At 37.2% G+C, this 27,401-nt stretch overlaps 2 protein-coding genes and 1 long non-coding RNA gene across 3 annotated transcripts; all 3 read left to right on the forward strand.

Annotated features, from left to right (window-relative positions):
• The first annotated feature begins 14,815 nt into the window (after positions 1-14,815).
• Positions 14,816-18,316, forward strand: LOC113330157. The gene is made up of 2 exons (XR_003350095.1): positions 14,816-15,119; positions 15,648-18,316. It is a non-coding gene; the product is annotated as an uncharacterized LOC113330157 (long non-coding RNA).
• Positions 18,317-19,020: 704 nt separating this feature from the next.
• LOC113329611 (wall-associated receptor kinase 2-like) lies at positions 19,021-20,511 on the forward strand. Its single transcript, XM_026576469.1, has 3 exons — positions 19,021-19,975; positions 20,069-20,251; positions 20,369-20,511. Exons 1-3 carry the CDS (start codon positions 19,069-19,071, stop codon positions 20,434-20,436), a joined length of 1,158 nt encoding a protein of 385 aa, XP_026432254.1. The 5' UTR covers positions 19,021-19,068; the 3' UTR covers positions 20,437-20,511.
• LOC113329842 (wall-associated receptor kinase 5-like) lies at positions 20,440-22,670 on the forward strand (the record flags this gene model as incomplete). Its single annotated transcript, XM_026576666.1, has 1 exon — positions 20,440-22,670. A coding segment is annotated over one exon (1,134 nt), but the record flags the coding sequence as incomplete, so codon positions are not given.
• Positions 22,671-27,401: the final 4,731 nt, after the last annotated feature.

Raw genomic sequence — 27,401 nt, forward strand, 5'->3', positions numbered from 1 at the left:
AGAGTTTCAGAGAAGGAAAAAGGAATTTAGGGTTACGAAACCTTTAAACATAGGTTTGTGCACGCACAACTCACAACCCTAAAAAGGATAGAATTATCGAGAATAGCCCTCTTTTATTGATTGAACAGGGAAGTCACTTCCAAAATCAATTAGATATGAAGGAATTCCAAACTTGCAAATCATAGGAAAGCTAAGAAAAGAAAAACAAGACGAATTAAAGACGTTTCTCTTTTCCTAAAGCCTGGGGTGTGCATAATCTTGTCTCTTTTGACATGCACATGAGACAGGATGCACCAAAAAACACAATCAAGTTGCGCTATGGTGAACAACAATCTGTCCACCATAACCCTTTTGAGCTTGTTTGCTAATCAATTCGCTCTTCGTTGAAGTTTGTTGAAATATCTCATTTTGTGTTTGTACTTGAAACACTTTGGAAGTTCATGACCTTTGAGTGAAAAATAAGAGCATGTCAACCTAGAAGATGATTCAGACTCCAGAGATGTGCAAGCTTCGGTGAACAACAATCTGTCCACCATAACCCTTTTGAGCTTGTTTGCTAATCGATTCGCTCTTCGTTGAAGTTTGTTGAAATATATCATTTTGTGTTTGTGCTTGAAACACTTTGAAAGTTCATGACCTTTCTGTGAACAATAAGAGCATGTCAACCTGGAAGATGATTCAGACGCCCGAGATGTGCAAGCTGCTAGACACAGAGTGGACCCTGAAAAATTAGACAAAGAGTTTCCAACAAAAAGGTCAACTTTTTCTTCCAGATTGGTTGAATTTTCTTCTGAAAGAATATCAAGATTGATGTATATTGCTACAATTATCAAAATCAATATCTTCATAAAGAAGCGCAACACTTGATTTTTCGTCTTCATTAGAATCATAGTGATCATACATTTCATCAAGAGTTGCAGCAAGACCTTTGTTCCAAATGTAATTTCTGTGGGTCATACACTCATTTGCAAAATGACCAAAACCTTTACACTTAAAGAACTGATGCATATCCTCGTCATCAGTTTCTTCAACATCCCTATTCTTAGGAGGAACACGATTGTGAGGTTTAACTGATGACATGGGTTTATCTCTGGAGAACCATTTACTTCTCTTCAATGGAAGATCTATAAACTGTCTTGTGATCAAAGAGACTGACTTGTCAAGATCTTCATCTGATGAATCAGCCTCAGAAAGATCATCCTCAGAGACGTAAACACTTATATTTTTTTCAAGTAATTTAGTGTTCTTTTGTGCTTTGAAAGCAACATCCTTTCCGGTTTTAAACGTATATATGCTCATGATCAAAGATATTTAATTTTCCAACCAACGTATTTCTGGAGAGAGCATCAAGGTTATTTCCCTCAGCGATGGCATGCTTCTTAGAATCGTATACGGATGGCAGCGATCTGGTATTTTTCATCACAGTATCCTTTTCAGGAATAGTCTTACCTAATGCAAAAGATGCATTAACAATTTCAGACACTTTGTGATTAAACTCATCAAATGAATCTTCATCTTCCATACGAAGGTTTTCTCAATTGGAATTTAAGTTTTAAAGCATAGCTTCCTTTTCTCTGGTATTCCCTTCAAATACGGTTTCTAAGATCTCCTAAGCATCTTTAGACCGACTTCACGTAGTCACATGGTGCTGAAGATCTGGGGTAATGGCATGAATGATGACATTTAAAACGTCGGAATTTTTCTTTGCAGCAAGAATCTCAGCAGGGTCATATACACCAATATCCTTTGGAACGGTCGCATCTCCTACTGCAATAACGGGAGCATCATAGCCATTACTTACATAAAAAATCACGCGCTTGAAGAAAGGAACGCACAGCAATTTTCCACCATAAGTAATTTGAGACATCGAAGACTGGTGGTACGTTTATAGAGATAACACTTATGTACATATCAGATCGCTACAAACACATACTTATAAGGTATTTCATGTGTTTTCCTACTCTGATACCAATTGAAAATGCGGGGGTCTAACAACCACACCCAACAATTCGTTTGGAAATCTGAGAGGACTTACTCCAATATACTTTCTAGAGAATCAACTAGACAGTTAGACTCAATCTAGAGAAAAGTATATCCAAGAGTTTATATCTCTATCTCTCAATTCAATATGCAATCAGCAAATAGAAATCTCCGAGCCCGATTGAATAACAGAGAAGTAACTTGAACGGTACCAAAGACCAATGTTCAAGGATCAATCAAAAACCAAAGGTTAGATTTCTCAATTGATCTATTTAACGCACAACCTGTGATATTTCAATTATATAACAACATATGATGCGAAAAATAAATAACACAGACACTGGAATTTTGTTAACGAGGAAAATCCAAATGCAGAAAAACCCCGGGACCTAGTCCAGTTTGAACACCAAACTGTATTAAGCCGCTACAGACACTAGCCTACTACCAATGAACATCGGACTGGACTGAAGTTGAACCCTAATCAATCTCACACTGATTCAAGGTACAGTTGCGCTCCTTACTTCTCTGATCCCAGCAGGATACTACGCACTTGATTCCCTTAGATGATCTCACCCACAACTAAGAGTTGCTCTGACCCAAAGTCGAGAACTTGATAAATAAATCTGTCTCACACAGTAAAGTCTATTGGAATAGATAAATCTGTCTCCCACAGAAATACCTATAAGTTTTCTTTCGTCTTTTGATAAATCAAGTCTTATATTCCCGAAGAAAAGCCTAGTATTATCAATCACCTCACAATAATCTAAATCGTATGAAAGCGAAACTATATATTGTGGAATCACAAACGATGAGACGAAAGTGTTTGTGATTAATTTTTATCTTGCCTATTGATAGACACATTTTTGTGTCCGATTTGTCTCGATTCTATATATTGTTAGGGCTCATTTTTGTACTTATTATGGTGTTTTATTTATTTGTAGGTATTTTTGGCCAATAAACATTTTTGGAAAAAATTGGCTCGAAAAGTTGTCAGAAAGCACCCGGAGGACATTTGCTATACGGACCCCAGATTTGGCTAAGGGGCACCCCCAGGAGGAAACTGCTAATCGCACTCCATCACTGGATAAGGGGCGACCCTCTTCTTCATTTCAAATTCTGGTTTTGGCGGGAAAATGAAGAACATAACTAAGTGATTTTCGATCGATGTTTGAAGGAGTTCTGGGTAGATTAAAGGGCTGAAATTTGTTGGGTAGTTGTGATATGTCCCAACAAAACTATCATGAGTTATTTGATCGATTAAAATTGGCTGGATTTTCGGCGAGAAGGAAACAGAGAAGCGTGTGCATGGAAAGATATGTTCACGGGATTACTCCGTGCCTGGATTGATTTGGCATGCTGAAGAAGTGTGAACCATCTAAGCAAGGATATTTTTCACGAATCATACAGCTGCAGGCGCATGAAGAGGCGAGAAAGGAAAGAAAATTGTCCGAGATTATATTTTATTTACTGCCGAGCTATGGAATGATTTTCCGGATTAATGAGCGAAGATTTCTGTCGCTGAGGAGTATAAAAAGGGTCTTGAGGTAGCAGAGAAAGGGTGTGGAGAGTTTGGGAGCATCACAGAGCCGAAAAATCGAGTTGGAGAGAACACCATTTCTGCTGCTGCAGAACTGAAGAACACGAAGAACAGACTGACGAAGACAGCCGTTTATCAACAGTGACAACGACAGACACGTGAGGGTCGCAGAGATACAACAACAGTTCTCTGTTATCGTTCTTTGTAACAGTGTTTTGCAACAATTATAAACGTTGCAAACACCCGATTTTCATCATTTTCTCCATTTCATCATTTGTACACCTATTTTGAGTAATGAAATCAACTTTGGAGCCTGTTTCCAACATCATGATGAGATAAACCCAATCTTCTGGGGCGATGGAGGAAGCCATTCTTCCAAAGTTATGTGGTAAAATTTATTTGAATTTATTTATGCAATTCTTTTATGATTATTTGCACTGAATGAAAATTGATTAATGATTTTTATTAATTAGTTGTGTTTTCTCTTGATGAAGTATGCTTAGTTTAGGGCTTTTGATACTTCATTCTTGCGATTAACAATTGATGTTTTGAAAATCTAATTTAGGCAATGATTAGAATCACAATTTCTTTTGATTGGAGTTATATTGTCTAGAATTGCATAATAAAAATTAACATTAAATTACATGAATTTTGGTGAATAGTGAAATCCTGAGCCCTGGTCTCTCTAATATAATCAGTTTTAATTTGCTTTATTTTCTTTAGTTTTAAAATTTAAATCTAAAAGCACAACCTTCACAAGTCTTGAACGAACTCTATTTATTACTACAATAACTTTGAAAATACATCAAATTTTTGGCGCCGCCGACGTGGACTTGTCTTTAGGCTAGAGTTTTTAGATTTTTTTTTTTTTAGGTTTTTATTTTTATTTGTTCTTCTTTACGTTTTTGGGTTTTTGTCTTTTTCTTTCAGATTTGGGAATTTGGAGCGAAAGAATATTTTGCCAAAGATTTTGGTGAATACTTAAAGACTGGAGTAAAAGGCAAAGCGAAAGGAGCGAAAGAAGAAGATTTTTTTTTATAAAAAAAGAAAGAAAAGAAAAAAGAGAGACATTTTTATTTTTGTAGATTTTTATTTTTTTTAGACTTTCTTTTTCTTTTGCACTTTATATTTTTTGACTTTGGACTTTAAATTTTGGGACATTATTTTTTAAACCCTACGGAAGGGTGGTTTATATATAAACTGTTTGCATAGAAGGACGGTGATTACGATATCACCTCGGCCCCCCGGGTTCGTACATGACATAGGAGTCGTGGCCCGAGTCGACTGCAAAGGTTCATCCCCCGTCTGGTACGGGAGGTAAGTTTGTCGAAACACTCGCGAATCCCTTGTCAGCGAGTTACTGTCTTCCTTCGTATGCATATATGTTGAGGACTTGAAAACGGCTGCTTTAATTTCCTAGTAAAGGGCAAGGACTGGCCATACAAGATAAGGGTTCGGATTTCATCACCGTTCTCTTCTTGCCCGCCTTAGGAAAACAACACCAAACGCGAACCTAAGCCTAAAATTTTGACTAGAACGAGACCGATAGGGTAACGAGCTTAACAGGAAAGTCATTCAAAAAATATTGGTTACTCTTTTAAGCATACTTCGAAGTTCTTGACGGTTTCTGTAAGTTGAATGCGTGACTGCGCCGCCTTGTAATACCGGTGAGGCCTTGGGTATCAAAGCTCCATCGAGCTTCCCTCGCCTCTATTCAACTTACTTTGACTCGGATTGATTCCATAGGGGTTTTCTTAAATTGTAACGAATTCCCGTTCGAAGGATTAGAAGCTGGTCTAGAAACAATCTAAGTGGAGCCATCATGCTTTTTGTTTGTTAGAAATTAGTAGGTTTGCTGTGGTGGAGTCAGCCTTGATTGTGTTTGCATAGAACATCCCTTCCGTTTTAGGACTTTTCTTTTTGATTTTGTTTTTCTAGTGTATGCCCGAAGTTTTTAAACGGGTTGGAAAAGAAATACTCTAGGTCGTTTGATTAGTGACAAACCTAGTAGTTCTTCTTGTGAAGGCGGGGAGCTCGAAGACTCTTCTTTTGAGAGCCCCGTTTTTGGAAACTTCAGTTTTGAGAATCTGTCTCTTCGTGAGGAGAGTATCCCTAGTACTCCTAGTCCTTTGGTAGTGCCATAAATGGAAACTTTGAAAGCTTTGCTAAACCCAACTAGGACCTCTCGTCCGTCTTGTATCAAGTTAGCTGAAACCGAGGCAAATTATGAACTGAAACCTGGGACTTTACAGATGCTCCCAATGTTTTTATGGAAGGAGAATGAGAACCCCTATTTTCATGTTAGGGAATTTGAGGAAGTTTGTAGTACTCTGAAAATTAAAAACCTAAGTGATGATGCGTTGAAACTTAGGTTATTCCCCTTTTCCTTAAAAGATAAAGCCAAATCTTGGTTGTATAGTTTGGACTCTGAGTCAATTGAAACCTATGACCAACTTACTTCTGCCTTTATACATAAGTTTTTCGCAAGGCATAAAACATCGTCTATTAGGACACAAATATGTACTTTTTCCCAACAAGAGGGAGAAGGTTAGGTTAGTTCAGATCCTCTACGAGGGTTTAGATTATTCAACAACAACCATGGTTGAGTCCTTATGCACAGGTGGGTTTGAGAATAAAACTGTTGATGAAGCGATGACATTTTTGAATGAAATCGCCGATAAGACCCAACAATGGGAAAATAGTAGGGAACCCCATAAAACAATTCTTCTAAGTAGAGGAAATGTTAATAGGGTAGAAGGATCTCATGAGTCAGATGCCAAAATAGCAGCTATAGCCAAAAGGTTAGAATCCTTAGAATTAGGTCATTCTAGTGGTAGTAGTGGAAGAAATGAGCCTTTTTGGGAAGGCCATGCTGTTGAAGAGCAAGCCAATGCTCTTTATAACAACACTAGGTTTGATAACCGACATAAGTTTGACCCATATTCAGAAACCTATAACCCTGGATGGAGAAACCATCCAAACCTTTCTTGGTCCAAGGGCCAGAATCAAGGTCAGTCTAGTAATGCTCAGGTTCCCCCAGGTTTTGGCTATACTAAGAATCCTTCAGCTCCGGCAAAGTTTCAGAACCCTTTGGATAAGAAGATTATGAGTTTAGAAGAGTCTCTTTCTTTGTTAACTAGTAACACTGTGCAGTTTCAGCAATCTGTTGCTCAAGGTTTAGAAGAAAATAAGAGAATAGGTCATGCTAACTCTCAGGATATTTCCGAGTTAAAAAACCAGGTTAGTCAGATAAATGAGTCTTTAAGAGAAAGAGGTAAGTTTCCTAGTCAGACTCAACCCAACCCTATAGGAATTAATGAAATAGGTGAAAGACCATCTGATCATGTGAATGTTATTAAAACCATTAGGAGTGGTAGAGTGATAGACAACAAGGTTTCCATGCCTGATAGTGAACATGTTGTAGTTCACCCTTCTGAACCAGAAACTGAGGAGACTGATAGAGTCTCTAAAGAGACCAATGAAGGTCATATTGATCCCGGCTTTATCCCTAGAGCCCCATTCCCACAGCTGATAGTTCCAACTAAGAGGGAGTCCAATTTTAATGATATATTGGAGGTTTTTAAGTAGGTAACTATCAACCTTCCACTACTAGATGCAATTAAGCAGATTCCCTCTTATGCCAAGTTTCTCAAGGATATGTGTACGCGAAAGCGAAAGCTTAATGTCCAGAAGAAAGCCTTTCTAGCTAGTCACGTGAGTTCTATTATTCAGAATACCACTACTTCTAAGTATAAAGACCCAGGGTCCCCTACCATTTCTTGCACAATAGGTAAATACCGTGTTGAGAAATCATTGCTTGACTTAGGAGATAGTGTGAACTTACTTCCATATCATGTGTACCTTAAGCTAGGACTTTGTGAGATGAAACCTACCCAGATAACACTTCAGTTAGCTGATAGGTCCGTTAAAATTCCTCGTGGTGTGATCGAGGATGTTCTCATAGAGGTTGACAAGTTTATTTATCCAGTGGATTTTGTTATCCTAGATACCCAACCTGTCCCTGACCCAGAGAACCATATACCGGTAATTTTAGGTCGCCCGTTTTTAGCTACATCCAATGCGATCATTAACTGTCGAAATGGTATTATGAAATTGTCTTTTGGTAATATGACTATTGAGTTGAACATTTTTAATATTAGTAAGCTACCCTACGAACTAGATGACTCGAACATAGAAGAGGTGAACATGATAGGAACATTAGTCGAGGAGTCATTACCAAACACTTTGTTAGAAGATCCATTAGAGAAATGCCTAGCTCACTTTGGGATTGATTTTTATGATGATAATGTGATTAATGAGGTGAATGCTTTGTTAGATTCAACCCCTTTGTTAGATACTAGTAATGGATGGAAACATAAAGTCGAACCACTACCAGTTTCTGAGTCTACCCTAGTTCCTTCATTAGAAGAGCCTCCTAAGTTGGACCTAAAACCATTGCCAGATTCCCTGAAATATAGGTTTTTAGGCCCGTCTGAGACTTTACCTGTGATTATTTCTTCCGTCTTGGATACTGACTAGGAAAGTAGGCTAGTAACCGTCCTTCAAAACAACAAAGAAGCTTTAGGGTGAACCATAGCTGACATTAAGGGTATAAGTCCCACTGTTTGTATGCATCAGATCTATTTAGAGAGTGATACCAAACCTTCTAGGGAGATGCAACGTCGACTAAACCCTAATATGAAAGAGGTAGTTCGAAATGAGGTCCTTAAGTTGTTAGATGCAGGCATTATCTACCCCATTTCAGACAGTAAGTGGGTCATCCCCGTTCAGGTTGTTCCCAAGAAATCCGGTATTACTGTAGTCCAGAATGATACCAATGAGTTAATCCCGACCCGAGTGACCACGGGTTGGCGTGTTTGTATTGACTATAGAAAATTAAACAAGGTCACTAGGAAGTACCACTTTACCCTTCCCTTCATCGACCAGATGCTAAAGAGATTAGCTGGACATAGTCACTACTGCTTTTTAGATGGCTATTTTGGATATAATCAGATCGTTATTGCCCAAGAAGACCAGGAGAAAACCACTTTTACCTGTCCCTTTGGTACCTTTGCGTATATACGCATCCCTTTTGGGCTTTGTAATGCCCCTGCGACTTTTCAGCGTTGCATGATGAGAATATTTTCTGACATGGTAGAACGGTTCTTAGAGGTCTTTATGGATGATTTTTCAGTGTTTAGTTCGTCTTTCGATGAGTGCTTGCATCATTTTTCACTAGTGTTTTCTAGGTGTAAGGAAAAGAATTTAGTGCTTAATTGGGATAAATGTCAGTTCATGGTTCGTTCAGGAATTGTTTTAGGGCATATCGTATCTTCTAAGGGTATAGAGGTAGATAAAGCCAAAGTTGACCTGATTAAAACTTTACAGGTCCCAAAAACCGTAAGAGATATTAGGTCATTCTTAGGGCATGCAGGTTTTTACCGTCGATTCATTAAGGATTTTAGCTTAATTTCTAGACCTCTTTGCAATTTGCTTGCAAAAGATGTTAATTTTGTCTTTTATGATGCTTGTTTAGAGGCTTTTGAGAAGCTTAAGAATTTACTCACTAACGCCCCCATAGTCCAGGCACCCAACTGGAACCTACCCTTTGAGATCATGTTTGATGCTTCAGATTATGCTCTTGGTGTAGTGTTAGGTCAACGAGAAAACAAATTACTTCATGTGATTTACTATGCTAGCAAAACTCTGAATGATGCCCAGCTGAACTATACCACTACTGAGAAGGAACTGTTAGCCATTGTGTTTGCCTTAGACAAGCTTAGACCCTATCTCTTATGTTCTAAGATCATCATATATACTGATCATGATGCTTTGAAATATCTTTTGTCTAAGAAGGATACAAAACCTAGATTGATTAGGTGGATCCTTTTGTTGCAATATTTTTCTCCAGACATTAGAGACAAAAAGGGTGTCGAAAATGTTGTAGAAGACCACTTGTCTATGCTAGTTGTTAGTTCCCCTGATGATTCCCTTCCTATAAGGGATAGCTTTCCTGATGAACAATTGTTCTTTGTTACCCAATTACCTTGGTATGCGTATATAGTGAACTATCTTGTTACTGGTCGAATGCCCCAACATTGGGGTAAACAAGATCGTTCTAGGTTTTTAGCTGAGGTTAAGCACTTCTTCTGGGATGATCCTTATTTGTTTAAGTATTGTTCAGACCAGATTATTAGGAGATGTATACCTGAGAGTGACCAGTCCAGTATTATTTCCTTTTTTCATTATCATGCTTGTGGGGGTCACTTTAGTGCTAGGAAAACTGCTGCTAAGATATTGCAGTGTGGATTCTATTGGCCTTCGTTGTTTAAAGACTCCCACAGTTACTGTGTGACTTGTGAACGTTGCCAGAAATTAGGAACCATTTCCCGTAGGAACATGATGCCCTTGAACCCTATTTTAGTTGTGGGGGTCTTTGATGTGTGGGGTATTGACTTTATGGGTCCGTTTCCTAATTCTTTTGGTAAATTATACATCCTTGTCGCTGTAGACTATGTCTCTAAGTGGATTGAGGAGGCTGCGTGTAAAACCAATGACCATAGGGTTGTGATTGAGTTCTTTAAAAATAATATAATTACACGTTTTGGTACACCGCTTAGTGATGGAGGGTCGCACTTTTGTAATGGATCTTTTAAGCTTTTGATGAAGAAATATGGTATTACACATAAGGTAGCTACCCCGTATCATCCACAGACTAGTGGTCAGGTAGAAATTTCCAATAGGGAGATAAGACGTATATTAGAGAAAACAGTTAATCTTAATCGGAAAGACTGGTCTTCTAGGCTTACTAATGCCGTATGGGCTTACCGAACTGCGTTTAAGACCCCCATTGGAATGTCACCTTATCGACTTGTGTATGGCAAGGCATGTCACTTACTTGTTGAGTTATAACATAGAGATTATTGGGCTATTAAGAAGCTAAATTTTTCACTTGACAAGGCAGGAGCTCACAGGAAACTCCGGCTCAATGAGTTGGAAGAGATTCGCAGAGATGCATACGATAGTGCTAAGGAGTATAAGAACAAAATGAAATTTGTGCATGATAGAAATATCTTAAGAAAGTCATTTTCTCCAGGTCAAAAAGTTCTTCTGTATGATACCCGCTTGCATCTTTTCCCTGGGAAGTTACGTTCTCGGTGGACGGGTCCTTTTATTGTTCGCACTGTCTTTCCTCATGGAGCTGTTGAGATCGAGACACCGGATGGTAATAGTTCTTCAAATGTTAACGGTCAGAGATTGAAACCCTTTTTAGAGACCTTTCCTACAGATGATATTGAGGAGGTCCCTCTGGAGGACCCTGTTTACCCTTGATTGACCATCGAGGCGATTGTATGTTGTTGTATATTGGTTTTTGATTTCTCTCTTCACCCAGGTACTATCTTTCCGACTTCTCTCTTTACTAATTCCTCATGTTACTTTACTGTTTGGTATTGCTCTTTCATTAGAAACATTGAGGACAATGTTAGATTTAAGTTTGGGGGTAGGGAAGAAACTTTTTGTTAGCTTTTAGTTGCAATAAATAAACTCCAGAACCTAGAAATTTATGCCTATTAAGGATGGCACTAACCAATCTAAGTGGATGGAAGCATTTTGGTTATAGGAGTTGAGGAACCAATCTGACTAGATGGCAACATCTAAAGAGTCTATTCATAAAAGCACAGAGCTCAGGTGTTAGAAATAACATGATAGTTTCACCATATCTCGTTGAGTCCTTTTCACTTCTGTTTTTAAACTATGTTTCTCTAAGTGATTAGGTGGGGATCACGATTCAAGTTGTTACCAATGCTAGGGTGAATTAGAGTGATTGAGATACAAAAAAAAAAAAAAAAAAAAAAAAGACCATTAGACCAACTGGAATAAATTCAATAAAGTCGACCACTAGAACCCTTGTATATGCCAGTTGTGTTGACCTAGAGTTAGGATTATCGACCATTGGTACCCTTGTATATGCCAGTGTGCTGATATTAGTCAGACCGGTATCTCAGTCCATTAGGATAGGTTCATTTTGGCGGAGGCCTTCAGACAGATATGAGAAACACCGTTCACCTAGTAAACATCAAAACCATCTATATTTTTCTATATCCATCTTCTTGATCTATCCATGTGATTAGTTTTGACTCCGGATATTGATGTCCATAGTGCAACTATCGGAGTAGAGCTCTGTCACTTCATATGAATTTTAGTATGCTTGAGTGCAAACTCGTGTACAACAATTGGAATTTCGCATCAGGGTACTTCCTCTTGTAGTCAATAAGTATGCCAACCAAGGAGATTCTTTAGTGCCTTCCAAGGTTCTGTGTAGATAGTTAAGGTTTTGTGGGTATACCTCTGGTAAGCCCTCCGGAGACTTCACTCGGCCACTAGGGACACCTAGGGGTTTAAAGGCTTATTGCATATGCTAAATGCAATAGACGATGCCTACGAAAGCGAGTTAGGATTTTATTTCTATTTTATTTTTTCTCGGGGACTAGCAAATAATAGGTTTGGGGGTATTTGATAGACACATTTTTGTGTCCGATTTGTCTCGATTCTATATATTGTTAGGGATCATTTTTGTACTTATTATGGTGTTTTATTTATTTGTAGGTATTTTTGGCCAATAAATATTTTTGGAAAAAATTGGCTCAAAAAGTTTTTGGAAAGCACCCGGAGGACATTTGCTATACGGACCCCAGATTTGGCTAAGGGGCACCCCTGGGAGGCAACTGCTAATCGCACTCCATCACTGGATAAAGTGCGACCCTCTTCTTCATTTCAAATTCTGGTTTTGGCGGGAAAATGAAGAACAGAACTGAGTGATTTTCGATCGAAGTTTGAAGGAGTTCTGGGTAGATTAAAGGGCTGAAATTTGTTGGGTAGTTGTTATATGTCCCAACAAAACTATCATGAGTGATTTGATCGATTAAAATTGGCTGGATTTTCGGAGAGAAGGAAACAGAGGAGCGTGTGCATGGAAAGAGATGTTCACAGGATTACTCCGTGCCTGGATTGATTTGGCATGCTGAAGAAGCGTGCACCATCTAAGCAAGGATATTTTTCACGAATAATACAGCTGCAGACGCATGAAGAGGCGAGAAAGGAAAGAAAATTGTCCGAGATTATTTTTTATTTACTGCCGAGCTATGGAAAGATTTTCCGGAGTAATAAGCGAAGATTTCTGTCGCTGAGGAGTATAAAAAGGGTCTTGAGGTAGCAGAGAAAGCGTGTGGAGAGTTTGGGAGAGTTAGAGAGCATCACAGAGCCGAAAAATCGAGTTGCAGAGAACACCATTTCTGCTGCTGCAGAACTGAAGAACACGAAGAACAGACTGACCAAGACAGTCGTTTATCAACAGTGACAACGACAGACACGTGAGGGTCGCAGAGATACAACAACAACAGTTCTCTTTTATCGTTCTTTGTAACAGTGTTTTGCAACAATTATAAACGTTGCAAACACCCGATTTTCATCATTTTCTCCATTTCATCATTTGTACACCTATTTTGAGTAATGAGATCAACTTTTGAGCCTGTTTCCAACATCATGATGAGCTAAACCCAATCTTCCGGGGCGATGGAGGAAGCCATTATTCCAAAAGTTATGTGGTAAAATTTATTTGAATTTATTTATGCAATTCTTTTATGATTATTTGCACTGAATGAAAATTGAGTAATGATTTTTATTAATTAGTTGTGTTTTCTCTTGATGAAGTATGCTTAGTTTAGGGCTTTTGATACTTCATTCTTGCGATTAACAATTGATGTTTTGAAAATATAATTTAGGTAATGATTAGAATCACAATTTCTTTTGATTGGAGTTGTATTTTCTAGAATTGCATGATAAAAATTAACATTAAATTACATGAATTTTGGTGAATGGTGAAATCCTGAACCCCGGTCTCTCTAATATAATCAGTTTAATTTGCTTTATTTTCTTTAGTTTTAAAATTTAAATCTAAAAGAACAACCTTCACAAGTCTTGAACGAACTCTATTTATTAATACAACAACTTTGAAAATACATCACCTATCAGAGATTGAATCTCGAGCAAATCTTAGAGAAGATAGTACTATCCCAATGAAGTCTTCAAGTCGTTAACCTACAAATACTTCAAGTTGATAGAATCCCAATGAAGTCTTCAAGTCGATAGAATCGATCAATATCAAAACACGCAACTACAAAGAAAATAGTTGGGTCTGGCTTCACAATCCCAATGAAGTCTTCAAGTCGTTAACCTACATGGTTTTGTGATAAACCTAAGATTAAAGGAAAATCGACTTTAGTTTATGCAACTAGTAACACACAGGAGGTGTGGGGATTAGGTTTCCCAGTTTCTAAAGTTCTCCTTTATATAGTTTTCAATTCAGGGTTTGCAATCTAAGTTACCTTGGTAACAAAGTATTCAATATTCACCGTTAGATGAAAAACCTGAATCAACCAAGCTAATATATTTTAACCTTAGATCGAACTTAGCTTGTTACACAAAAATGAAATGTACCCTAATTTAGGTTTATGTAACCGTACCTAAACATGTACCCCATGTTGGCTCAATAGTAGTTAACCGAAGTTAGCCATATGATCACTCTCATATCAACCTTATTCATCTTAACCATAACTAGTTCAAATGACTCAAATGAAACTAGTTAAAGAGTTGTTCAATTGCTATATTCTCATAGAAGTATAGAAGAATACAATTGAAACAAAATCGGTTTGATTCACTCTAATCAATTCATGAACATTATAGCCACGGTTAGCAAAGATTGCATTCTTTATTATATAAATGTTTAAGTTCATGTACACGACTGATTGTAGAACTTTAACCTTCAAGTATGCAAACGGGTACGCATACTTGAAATACCCAGACCAAAGTTGGTTTCCACCAGTACGCAAACGGGTACGCGTACTTTCAATCCCAGCAGAAATTCACGGACCTGAACCTCTCGCCAGTATGCAGACGGGTACGTATACTTAGGTTCCCAGATTCACAAACTAACAGGTACGCGTACGGGTATGCATACTATAGTTTCCGTACATGAATTACATATGTGCAAGAGTACACAACATGAGATACCCCAAACCTTTTTCCCGGGTTTTACTAAACACATTAACTCAATTTTACACTAAGAGTGCTTAAGACTCAAACTTTTAAGTGTCTTTAACGTTTTTAGGTGGACTCTATAAGAAATGTGTATGTGCCTAAATAATTATGTTTTCCTTAGTTCAAAGTATTGGGTGCTATTAACATTGATCCATGCATTTGTGCACATGTCATGTTAAAGTCAACATCATAACTGAGAAACCAAAGAAGAGACAAAGGCTTCTTCTTCTTCTTTTTTTTGCTTTTTTTTTCTCCTCCCCTTCTCTGGAGATTTCCACTTGAAAGAAAAAATTGAATGAACAACAAACGAAGATTTTCAATTAATGAATCTGGTGGAAATAAGAATGAAGCTTCATTTTTCTGTTCTCTTCTTTCTCTCTAATTGTTTGGGATTTTCCTGTTTGCTTAAACCAACAACAAAAACAAATTATTTTTTTTGAGAGATTGATGAAAGCTAGTGTTAGAAATCAGTGAGTCTATGGATTTGGGTTGCAATAAACGTAAGGTGCATTTTGATAATGTTTTCGTTTTAACCTTGATAAATGATTGTTTGGAATTGATTTTGTGCTTTGAATCATGAATGGAAACACCAAAATCACCGTTTTGAAGAAATTGAGTGTTGATTTTGGTGTTTTACTTGATTTAGAACATTGAGTAATTTGTAAGGAACATCAATTTCATGCATAGATGTTTGATTTGAGCATTTTGAAATTAGGGTTCTTTATGAAATTAGGTCATCAATACAAATTATATTCTCTAAGAAAATATGAATTGAGTATTGTTGTTTTATTGCTTGATTCATATATAACAAGATCTTGGCAAGATATTTCATGATTTAATTATGATTCAACACTATGAACCCTAGAAATCTCTGTTTTAGTTTTGTTATTATCTTTAAATTCAGCTGTTTGAATATGATGAAATTCTAATATGTGATGCATAACTGAGCCATAATGATGCGATAGAAATTTCACGAGGATCAGGTCTTGTTTAATACTTCATACATTGCATGATCTATGACTGCATTCTGCAGGTTTTAAATCTTGAACAGCCAGCTAACCTTAGTGCTTCTCATTATCCGTATACAAGATGAAGCTGAAATTTTATCATGTTATTTAGTACTCTAAAGGTGACTTACTGTAAAAACTTCATAAAGATATGAGAAATTTAGATGCCCCAAACAGTGGTTTAATCACGACTTAATTCTGTAGGACGATTCTGGGAGCAGGAAACTTCTGATGTTCACATACCCTTATTGAACCGTTGGATTGGTGTGATTGTTGGACATGTAACTTTAGTTTGTGTAGTAGGTCTACTGTAAAAATTTCAAGGAAATTAGGTAATGTTATCTACTGTAAACCTTGAATATTTATTTCGTTATGTGGTGATTGTATTTAGATGAATTTTTCACATGTTAAGAGGTATAGTTTCGTTAAAGTATGATATAAATTCTGGAAGAAACAAAGCATGTTTGCTGTCAAAAATGTAAGAAAATTGTGACTGAATTGATAGTAGCTTACATGTTTGATTGTTATGAGAATGACCTATATTACTTGGAAAATTCCAGTGCTTTATATTAGACCTATGGTGGTTCTCATTTCATAAACATAATATGTACTAACCCTTCGAAACACTATAGTCATTAAAAGTTTGATTATCCTGCTTAATCCTCCAACATTACATTAGACTTGTTGTTGTATTTATTTTTTGTTGCCAACTTATAGTAGTGATTGTGGATTTTCATTTTCGTGGGTTTCGTTGACTAAACTTGATCAACAAAAGAAATATTAGGATCCGTATATATGTATGATGTTACAAATTTACTTGGATGGTCGATGTATATGATGTCACTTACTCTTGATGATAAAGTGATGATTTTATCAGTGAACAAATAAACATTGGTGCTGATTTAGTTACAGTGTGGTGCCGACTTGTGTTCCATCACCATGGTGGTACTATACCTCCTATCATTCTTGTCGTTTTGGTCTAAATTGTTATGCATCTCCTAATCCCTGTGGTAATGCACTACTTATGGTTCTACAATTAGTCATCACTGCACGCGGAGTCTTCCGTAAAATCTGGTAGGCATATTTTACTTGAAAACTCTAACTTATTGTTTGCTTTAATCGTTGATCTTAAGAAAAGGGTAAACCTTGTATTTTAGAGAAATGGAAATTTGTTGATGCTTGCCTGGGTAGTGAAAGTGGACAGTGATATTCCATATTTAACATTTAAGCAACTTGAAGTGGTTTGGCTAATGAGTTTACTTGTCAAATATATTGCTTACTCCACTTTGGTGCAATGGATGTTTTATGAAAGTCCTTGACATATTCCATATATTCCTGTTGTATAATATGTGTAACTTGGATTAGACACAACAAAATCGTAGTCTACTTTTGATTTTGAATGACGGGTACAGGTATAGGTACATACATATGCTTCCATATTGTACATCATCAGATAGTCGTTAAGGTGACCGTTGACAATGAAATGTGCTAGTTATAGTTGTTTATAAACAACTCATACTATTTATAACATCTAAATTATTGCTGCGACGAGAGATAGTTGTTACTATCGTGGGTAGTTCATACTATCTAAACTGAAAGTTGACGAACTACGGTTGTGCTTGATCCCTTCGAGCAACGGAGAGGGTACGTAGGCAGCCGCTATGCGGTTCAGCACAACTCTGCAAGGTTGGTTATATCGTCTGAAAAGAGTTAGTTGCTGCTTTACAGTTCGTTTATGAATTTGTATCTAATGGTACCCTTTCCGAGCATATCCATCATAAAGGTGCTAGTGAGATGTCTTCCATGACCTGGGAAAATCGTTGAAGGATTGCTACAGAAATTGCTACTGCACTGGCGTATTTACATTCTGCTGCATCTCCACCAATCATTCATAGAGATGTGAAGTCTGCCAACATACTACTAGATGAAAATATGTTGCTAAAGTTGCAGACTTTGGAGCATCAAGACTAGTTCCTTTGGATCAGACTCGTGTAAACACTGTTGTTCAAGGCACCTTAGGGTATCTGGATCCAGAGTACTTCCGTTCGAGCCAACTAACAGATAAAAGTGATGTTTATAGTTTTGGTGTTATGCTTGTGGAACTCTTAACAGGAGAAAAACCAGTTTGTTTTGAGAGATCAGAAGAACAGAGATGCCTCGCAGCATATTTCCTTTCTTTAACTGCAGAAAATGATCTGTTCCAGATCATTGATGCTCAGGTGGATGAGGGACAATTGGAACAAGTCGTTGTAGTCGTAGACATAGCAAAGAAATGCCTCAAGTTTAAAGGCGCAGAAAGGCCATCAATGATGGAAATTGCTGCAGATTTACAAGGTTTGGCTAGGTTCAATTCAAATGATTTGGATTGTCAACCACTTTACGGCGAAGAAACTGCAAACTTACCATCTGATCCGAAAGACCTCTACAGCATTCCATCGATTTCGTATGACCATTCCAGCCAGTACACTTCAGAGAGTACTAATGTTGGCTTCTCTATGAACATTCCTCGCTGAAATTGCAAACGGAGGCAAAAAAATAATAATAATAATAATAATAATTAATTATAATACATGTCATGTCATGCAAATACAAATACATGTATTTTGACTAAGATTTATGCATATACAAATACATCATGTCATGCAACTTGGCTCGGTTGAGATTTCAATGTTGATATATAGGTTAATTTTCTATATTTAAGAATTTTATTATTTCTGAAAGTACTAATCAGGAAAGTTTCATTTTTGATGTTTTTTCTCTTCTTTTCGTGGAAATTAGGTCTTACGCATCTGTTTCTATTTTTCTTTGATTCATAAAATCATCCTATTGGGTTTCACATTCAAAAAAAGGTTGAGACCACACTTATACAAAGAGTGAATATTGATACTAGGGACTTTTAGTGGAACTCCTCATTTTCCCTTTTCCGAAAATAAACTTCTCCTTTTAGGCTGCTCACACATATTGCATCAACATGATAGGGTTAACCCGGACAACACATGATGTCTTTTTAGTTTTAATAGAAACTGGGCTATGGTCTGAACACACCAGTTAAGTGGGTTAGAAAAACACCAATCAAGAAATAACTGGGAAAAGCAAGGAACACACAAATCTGAACTCGTTTAGATTCAAACCCCCAAAGTCATGTGCGAGTTCTTGGTTCTTTTCGCATTTAAGAAAAACATGTCAGTTAACGCTAATATAATACTGACACACCGACCTAAATGGTCTGGACATGGGTCCAATGCCATAAGCTTTATTCTGTCATCTGTCTTCTTTTTAGCTTTAGATATGTTAGTTTATTTGCTGGTAGTAGTTAGCTCCACTCTGTACTACACTGAGAGTTTTAGATTATTAACATAATTTCTTCTTTTCATTAATCTAAATCTTATTAACATAATTTCTTCTTTTGCTGCCAAGGAAAAACTGATTTCATCAAGTAAAATCAAAATGTTCAAACCATTAGTTCTCTTCTTGCTCCTACATATTATGATCCACCTATTATCATCATCATCAGCTGAATCATCCACAATCGAACAGGGTAAACCCGGTTGTGAATCTAAATGCGGAAACATCACCATCCCATACCCATTCGGTGCTAATGACGATTGCTCCTATTTCAACGATGCTGCTGGGAAGTTATTTTACGTCCACTGTAATAAATCTTACGAACCTCCTAAGGCCTTCCTTGGAGTTAATGAGGAGAAGATCGAGATTCTAAGTATATCAGACACTGAATTTCGCATTAAAAACACCGCCATAGCTGCCAGATGTTACGATGATCAAACAGGCAAGTTAGTGTTAGACAATCCTTTTTTCAATTTGGATTTCAAGAGTACTCCGTTCACAATCTCCTACAACAAAAACATGTTTGTTGGCATTGGATGCGACTTAATGGCGACTGCAAATAACCACTCCAGAGATTGTACCTCGGTTTGCGATACTAAAGCAGATATTATAGAAGGGTCTTGTAAGGACAACTATGGCGGTGGTTGCTGTCAGGACAGCTTACCAAAGGGTTTGAACATATTTGACGGAGAGGTAAAGAAATATTATGGAGGAGGTTCTCCTTTTCAGTCTTTCAGTCAGTGCAGATTCGCGTTCTTGGTTGAAAAAGGACAGTACACATTCAAGGGATCGGATCTTCAACTAGATGGACGCCTTACTAAACCTGACACTGTCTTACCACTGCTGCTTGATTGGTCTATAGCAGAGCATACTTGTAATGATGCACAAGGGAGATTAGATAATTATGCATGCAAAAATAATACTGTCTGCCTTGATGTACCGGATACTTCTGGATATCGTTGTGCTTGTGTTAAAGGTTACGAAGGGAATCCTTATCTTGGATGCAAAGGTATGCAATCTATATTTCTTTAAGTGGTTATATTTGAAGTTAATACAAGGTAATGTTTTGTGTGCTGATGATCGAGAGCATATCCTGATACAGATATCAATGAATGTGACAACAACCCCTGTTATGGAACATGTACCAATACAATTGGAGGCTACAACTGTTCTGCTTGTCCAGAAGGGAGTACCGGTGATGGCAGAAAAAATGGGAGCAGTTGCACCACCATCAACAAAGCGTTACCAACAAATAATGGATTTCCAGTAATCAGGGTTGCACTTGGTATATTTACTGTCTAATTTCAATGAATCATATATACTTCATTTTCAATGATTTAGCATACACTAATTTGCAACATCAAAACTAGTGTATAACAACAGTAAATTGATGTTGATGCAGGTCTTAGTTTAGGATTATTGTCTGTAATTTTTTGCTGCTTATTCTTCTACTTATGTATAAAGAAGTGAAAGATACTTAAACTCAAAGAAAAATTCTTTCAACAAAATGGTGGATTACTGTTAAGACAACAATTACCTTCACGCGGTGGTGCAACAGACTCAACAAAGATCTTTACAGAAGCTGAGTTAAAAACAGCAACCAACAATTTCCATTCAAGCCAAGTGCTAGGAGAAGGAGGCTACGGTACAGTTTACAAGGGAACGTTATCAGATAATCGTGTTGTTGCAATTAAGAAGTCGAACAAAATTGACAAAAGTCAAACTGAGCAATTCATAAATGAGGTTCTTATTTTAACTCAGATTAACCATCGAAACGTAGTGAAACTTTTAGGTTGCTGTTTAGAAACTGAAGTTCCCTTGCTTGTTTATGAGTTTGTATCCAATGGTACCCTTTCCCAACATATCCAACGAAAAGGCGCCTTTGAGAATTCTTCCATGTCTTGGGAAAGTCGTTTAAGGATTGCTACCGAAATTGCAAGTGCAATAGCATATTTACATTCTGCAGCATCTACACCGATCATTCATAGAGATATCAAGTCTGCCAACATATTACTGGATGACAATTATGTTGCTAAAGTTGCAGATTTTGGAGCATCAAGACTAATTCCTTTGGATCAGACTCGTGTAAACACTGTTGTTCTTGGCACTTTCGGATATCTGGATCCAGAGTACTTCCGTTCAAGCGAACTAACAGATAAAAGTGATGTGTTTAGTTTTGGTGTAATCCTTGTAGAACTGTTAACAGGAGAAAAACCAGTTTGCACCGAAAGGACAGAAGGACAGAGAAGCCTTGCAGAATATTTTCTTTCTTTAACCGAGAAAAATGAAGAGTTCCAGATCATTGATGCTCCAGCGGATGAGGGGCACTTGCAACAAGTCCTTGTAGTCATAGAAATAGCAAAGAAATGCCTCAAGTGGAAGGGCGAAGAAAGGCCGACAATGAAGCAAATTGCAGCAGATTTACAAGGCTTGGCAAAGTTCAATTCAGCTGGATGGGATTCTCAGCCCTTGAACTTAGAAAAAACTGCAGACTTACCATCTGAGACGAAGAAACTTCACAGTAATATTCCTTCGAATTTGTTCGACTATTCCAACCAGTACACTTCAGAGACAAATGTTGACCTCTCTATGACCATTCCTCGGTGAGATTGCAAACTGGGTCAGTTTTTGTTTTTCTTAGTTGGAATGATTTCCCGTGTCCTGCAGTTTCAGCTAGATAATTATGTGGAAGATTTAGTTTGATCAAGAGTTGTACAAAAATACTTGTAATGCAACTTGTCTTGATTAAATTTTACAAAGAGCCATTTCCGGAATTAATGCCACTCCTATACCCTAAACATGAACCTTGATTCGTGAAGGCAGTGGAACCCTTCAAAAAATCTTCCCTTTTAGAGCCAGATATAATCCCAATGTCCCCCAAGAAGTAAACTTCTTCTTTTGGACTGCTCACAGTGCCCGGGGAGATTTCGGACTTTAATCACTTTTAAAATTGAGCTATGGTCCGATCCAACACGAGTTAAGTGGGCTATGGTCCGATCCAACCCTGCTCACAATGCAATAAGACAAGAAGAAAGAAAAGTAGAAAACTGAGAAAAATTGAAGGAAATTGAGGAACAAATAAGAGATGTTCACTAATCAAGAAACAATAGGTAAAAAGCAAGGAACAAACAAATCTGATAGACTGATACATGGGGGGCAAGAAGAAGAGTTGCTGGAGATGCAAAGAAAACTAGTTGCTAAAGGAAGAAGGCAAACCACAAAATCAGAATCAACATCAAATTCTGATTCACTAATTTAAACAACCCGGCAAGCTTAGCAATTCCATCAGACTAAAAAAGTAGATATAACTCTAAAAAGTTACCAACTATACCAGCTAATCTGGTTGGTTCTTTTGTTCAAAATCTTAACCATATTGGCAGCTACAGTAATTTTTATAGATGAATTCGCCCATCTTTTTTGCTTTTGAAATTTTGGTTCTTTCACCTTAATCTCCCTCTAGTATCTCCTGCAATTGTTTCAAGTAACAAACCAATTCCACTGGTTAGAGTCATCAAAAAATGCATCACAAAAAAGGTGAAAAGGAGTTTTAGGTGGTTGGTGGATTTGAGTGTAACATTAATATATTAGGCCCTGAAATATATGAAGAGGAAGAAGAAAAAACACAACAATTAGGCAAAAAAAAAGCAATTACTTTTTTTAAATGATAGGATTCTTAGGATGAAGAAGACTGTACTTTAAAATAATTTGGGGTATCAATTTCATTCTCATAGACTGATAGAATGAGTGATATCTTATTCAAATTGAATATCCAAACAACAAGATGACCACTAGTTAATTTGGATTCCATCTCAAGCTGTTCTAAAACTTGTCTACAAAAAATGTACAACAAGTTCACACTCATTTTTCAACTTAAATCTATTCTGATCTTTTCAGGCTAGATTAGATCTGTCTGAGCAGACCGACTCCACTGGGTTCTTTTAGGAACCTTTGTTCACCAAGGAGATCAAGTTCATTTAACGGACCTTCTATATGTATGATTTAGAGCTCGTATCTACTAAATATGTACACGTACACAAAAAGTACAAATTTCACCTGTACGTATTCAGCTACAAAGTTTACCTTGGTTCTCCTCCATATACAAAAGGAGAGTGCATCAAAACGGCGGTTTTTCGCCCTTTCGCATGAAGTGACCATAACCGTGATAAATATTATGGAACTAATTTGGTATAAGAACAAACTCCTTAAATTTTGGGATTCACAATGTTGCTATCTATTCTTGTTGACAAATGACGATGCAAATAGAAGGAATCAAACCCAATTATGCATGAGAGAATAGATAAGGACACTGTGATTAAATCCAACACCACATTAATGAAGACTACAGAACAAATCAACACGATCATTTTTTCAAATCAAACTCGACTCCGCAAACAGTTCAATGAAACACGCCATCTATCCTAACACAGACTAGTGATCAAGTGGTATAGTACATTCAAATTTACTCCTTAAACATGACGTTGTTTACTAATGCAAAGATAATGACAAAATAGTTCAATCAATAAGAAGGGAAGACGTGTTATTTTGTGTCTTCAAACACCCTCAAGTAGCCAATTAGTTGTTCTATCTCCATAAGCATAGGTCCCAATGATGGTCTCAAGAATTCCAAACCAACCGTTGAGAAGCCTAATTAGATCAACAGCTGATCACATTATTGTGTAAACTCTGCATATTATTCAAAGAACTGACAAAATCATTTATATAAACTCCAAGTTGCTGTTGTTTCAAATGTTGCACTTCGCAACAAATAAACTTCCTCGTGCAGCGTTATAACACTGGTTTTAAAGAACAAGCTAGCATTTACAAGCAGAAGTGAATGTTCATGCAATCCCTACAACTAGCATAGTATTATCTAAATACCAATCAAGAAGAGTAATGCTACGCTCACAGAGGATTGTCTCGCGGATAATCCCGTGTGAGAAATCAAGGGTCGATAGGCAGCCATTCTATCATTGGGTTAGGAAAGGCTTTAGGGGGGCTCCCAACCTTTGTCTCGCATGGGATTATCCATGGGATAATCCTATGGTAAACCACTAAACCTAGCATTAGTGAATCTAAAAGTTATAAAAGGTTTCGGTTCTAAAAAATGTGCTGAGTGCTAAATGGATATCTAGAAGTTTTTAGTGCCTACATTCAACATTCTGAACCAATAGTAACAAGTTCTACAAACAAACACATCGTGAGTATCAAATCAATGTTTGCACACCACTGGAATTTCAAAGCCAACAAACTGGGAAGTCCAAACTATGAAGTGTCAACTCTGCACAACCATGACGAACCTACAACTATCAATTCAAAGTACTTACGAATTATCTATATAAACTCCAAGTTCCTGTTGTTTTTAGTGTTGCATTTTGCAACACATGAAGCTGCTTCAGAAGACGAGCGTTTTCTAGTATTTACAAGTAAATTGGAAGTTCAAGCAAATCCTACTGAAACTCAACATAGATCAACAAACACAAAAGTATAATCATCTAACCTTTCCAATAAAACAGGTTCAGCCTCCTCAAAGTTCCAACCAGTTTCTCTAGTGCAAGCTCGTTACAGTGCCAACACCTAAAAAAACCAAAAATCAAGGAAAATGAACACCCATTCTCCGGAAGGAAAAAGAAAACATATAAGAAAAAATAAGTTATAAGAATGGTGGTGGTGAGTTGAGTCCGCTACTCCGTCATAGCCCCTTCTAACATTGTAGAAGAATGTGATGAGGAAGGAGAAAAGAGGGGTGTTCAAATAGTACTCCCTTCTAACAATGTAGAAGAATGTGCGAGGAAACACCGCACTTTTCGGGACGCAGGCAGTCTACATTGCAGAAGAAACACCGCACTTCTCCAGGCAACCCAACTAGAGCTGCCAGAGCACCTGCGAAGATGGGTAGCATCTTCATTGGGCTGCCAATCAATCAGCGGCGGCATTTTTTACTGCACATATAAGATCAAATAGATGACTTTTGAGGCTAAATTCTCCATTTCATACATAAGAAGAAGGTACAGTGATCCGAGCCAGTTTCCGTTATCACATCCATATAATTTGACTTGGTAGATGATAAGGGGTACCTGACCTGAAATGAGTTACCTTCCGTGAACGATAATGGTTATTGAAAAATGTGTTAATTTATAGATCAACAATCGATATCATGCTCATGCATCTAATGTTAAGAACAAAACAATGGTTATTGAAAAATGTGTTAATTTATAGATCAACAATAGATATCATGCTCATGCATCTAATGTTAAGAACAAAGCAATTAGCACGGTGTTATGTATATACAAATCTAAAAGTTATACATGGCTTTAGTTTTAGCTGTGCTGAGTACTAAAATAGATATCTAAAAGTTTATAGTGCCTACATACAACATTCTGACATTTGAGGCTACATATAAAAAAAACAATAAAAATACGAAATTGTCAAGATGGTGGAAACCCACTTAATCTGCAAAACGGGTCCCCACATTAGTTTTTGCACGAATAAAGTATGGCACCTAAAACATACAGCACCATGTATGTGCGGAATACCAGAGTTCATATTATTTTAGAAGAAAATATTAGTATCCTAGTTGATGAAGCTAACAATGAAGTTTAAACGAGAATCACTTCAACTGTAATTAAGAACCAATACCATGAATGTACCAAGTGACTGTAGGGCTGATATAATAAGGATGTGGGACACATGGGCCTAAAATTACCTCATGTTTACAATTTCAGCCTACAATCAAGTTGCAGATGGTACAACTAGCAACGTTCATAAAACTATGTCCTAAGCAATCTATATGGTAGCAATTACTATGCCATATCCCCGCAATGTAGGGAATGGGCAACTATTAAGGTGTGAAATCCATATGAATGGACCCGTTTGTCTTCCACACCATAGTAGTCGGCATTTCCATACAATGTGGGGTCGCAATCACTACCGTAGTGCTTGCTCTGAAACGCAGAATATTCTTAACTCTTGCGGAATAAATAGTACAGAGTTTCTTTAAGAATTATGAGATAAAGTATTCAAACTTACTAGCTGCATTTCAGATGCCAAAACAATAATAACAAGTTCTACAGATAAAGACATGGTGATTATCAAATAACCGCTTGTAACCCATTGACATTTTCAAAGCCAAGAGACTGGAAATTCTGAACTTTGAAGTGTCAACTTAGCACAACCATGAAGAACTTATAACTATCGAATTTAAAGAACTAACATATTATTCATACAAACTCCAAGTTGCTGTTATTTTCAATGTTGCATCATCCAACAAATGAAACTCCTACAACTTTATAGCATTGGTTTTTAAAGACAGACAAGCCATTTTTAGGCTTTATAAGGAGAAGTGAATGTTTATGCAATTCCTACCGCAACTCAACATAGACCAACTCACTTCTCTAGTGCAAGCTTCTTACATAGCCAACATTTACAGAAACCAAAATTCAAGGAACATGAAAACCCGTTCTCTAGAGGAAGAAAAATTAATACCCATTGAAGCAAATCATCAAACACTTGAATAGCAAATAAGAAAAAACATGCAATAAGAATAGTGGTGGGTGGTGTGAGCCCGCGAGTCCGTCATGGTCCCTTCTAATATAGTAGAAGAATACGAAAGGAGGCAGGCAGTATTCTTTGCAGTGAAGCAACAACCCATTTCTCAAGGAAATCCAATAGAGAACAATACCACCGCCGAAGTTGGGCAACAAAAGTTACATAGTGCTTCAGTCCTAAATGGTGAGTACTAATATCACTACTACAGAAAAATCAGGGAGATATGGTTGTTTGTCAAGACCTTCCAGGACTAGGCATTACGTTTTTTAGCGTTGGGTCCAACTGCCATTCCTTTTGATGCCAGTCCCAACAATTTGGATTTTGAGCAAAGGCCTTAACGAACAATGTTTAAGCAGTGGGGTTCAAAGAAAACATGCACATTGTTATTAATGCACGTCAGATTCAGGTGTAAGAGATGACTGAAACACGTCAAGAATGACACAACTCGGATCAACCTTATATGTCAAAAAGAAGCAATGCATGAACGTTAACAAGAAAGTAATCAGTTGAATGACACAAACCTATAGAAGAAAAAAAAAATCAAGAAAGATGTTCGTAAGAGATATAGTTACTGCCAAGAAGAGTTAAAAAAAAGTCAAGAAAGAATCCCAATAATCCACGGATACTTCCACAACTGAAACCTCCACTCTAAAGTCTAACCAAAGACCAAAACCCTTTTTCCAGTAGCATGTACCAGGTAGGGTAGGAGACAATGTTAACTCCCGAAAGTAAGAGATAGTTTTTACGCCGGCCTGCCCACGCCTTGCACAACCCGAAGGCAACTCTAAAGTCTAACCATCACGCACAAATTTCTATCTAAGAAAAATAAAAATGCAGGTGACATTTAATGGGCATAATAATGTAAATGAACAAAAAACCAACACTCAGGA

The sequence above is a fragment of the Papaver somniferum genome, unplaced genomic scaffold (genome assembly GCF_003573695.1).
Source record: "Papaver somniferum cultivar HN1 unplaced genomic scaffold, ASM357369v1 unplaced-scaffold_117, whole genome shotgun sequence".
Classification (NCBI taxonomy): Eukaryota; Viridiplantae; Streptophyta; class Magnoliopsida; order Ranunculales; family Papaveraceae; genus Papaver; species Papaver somniferum.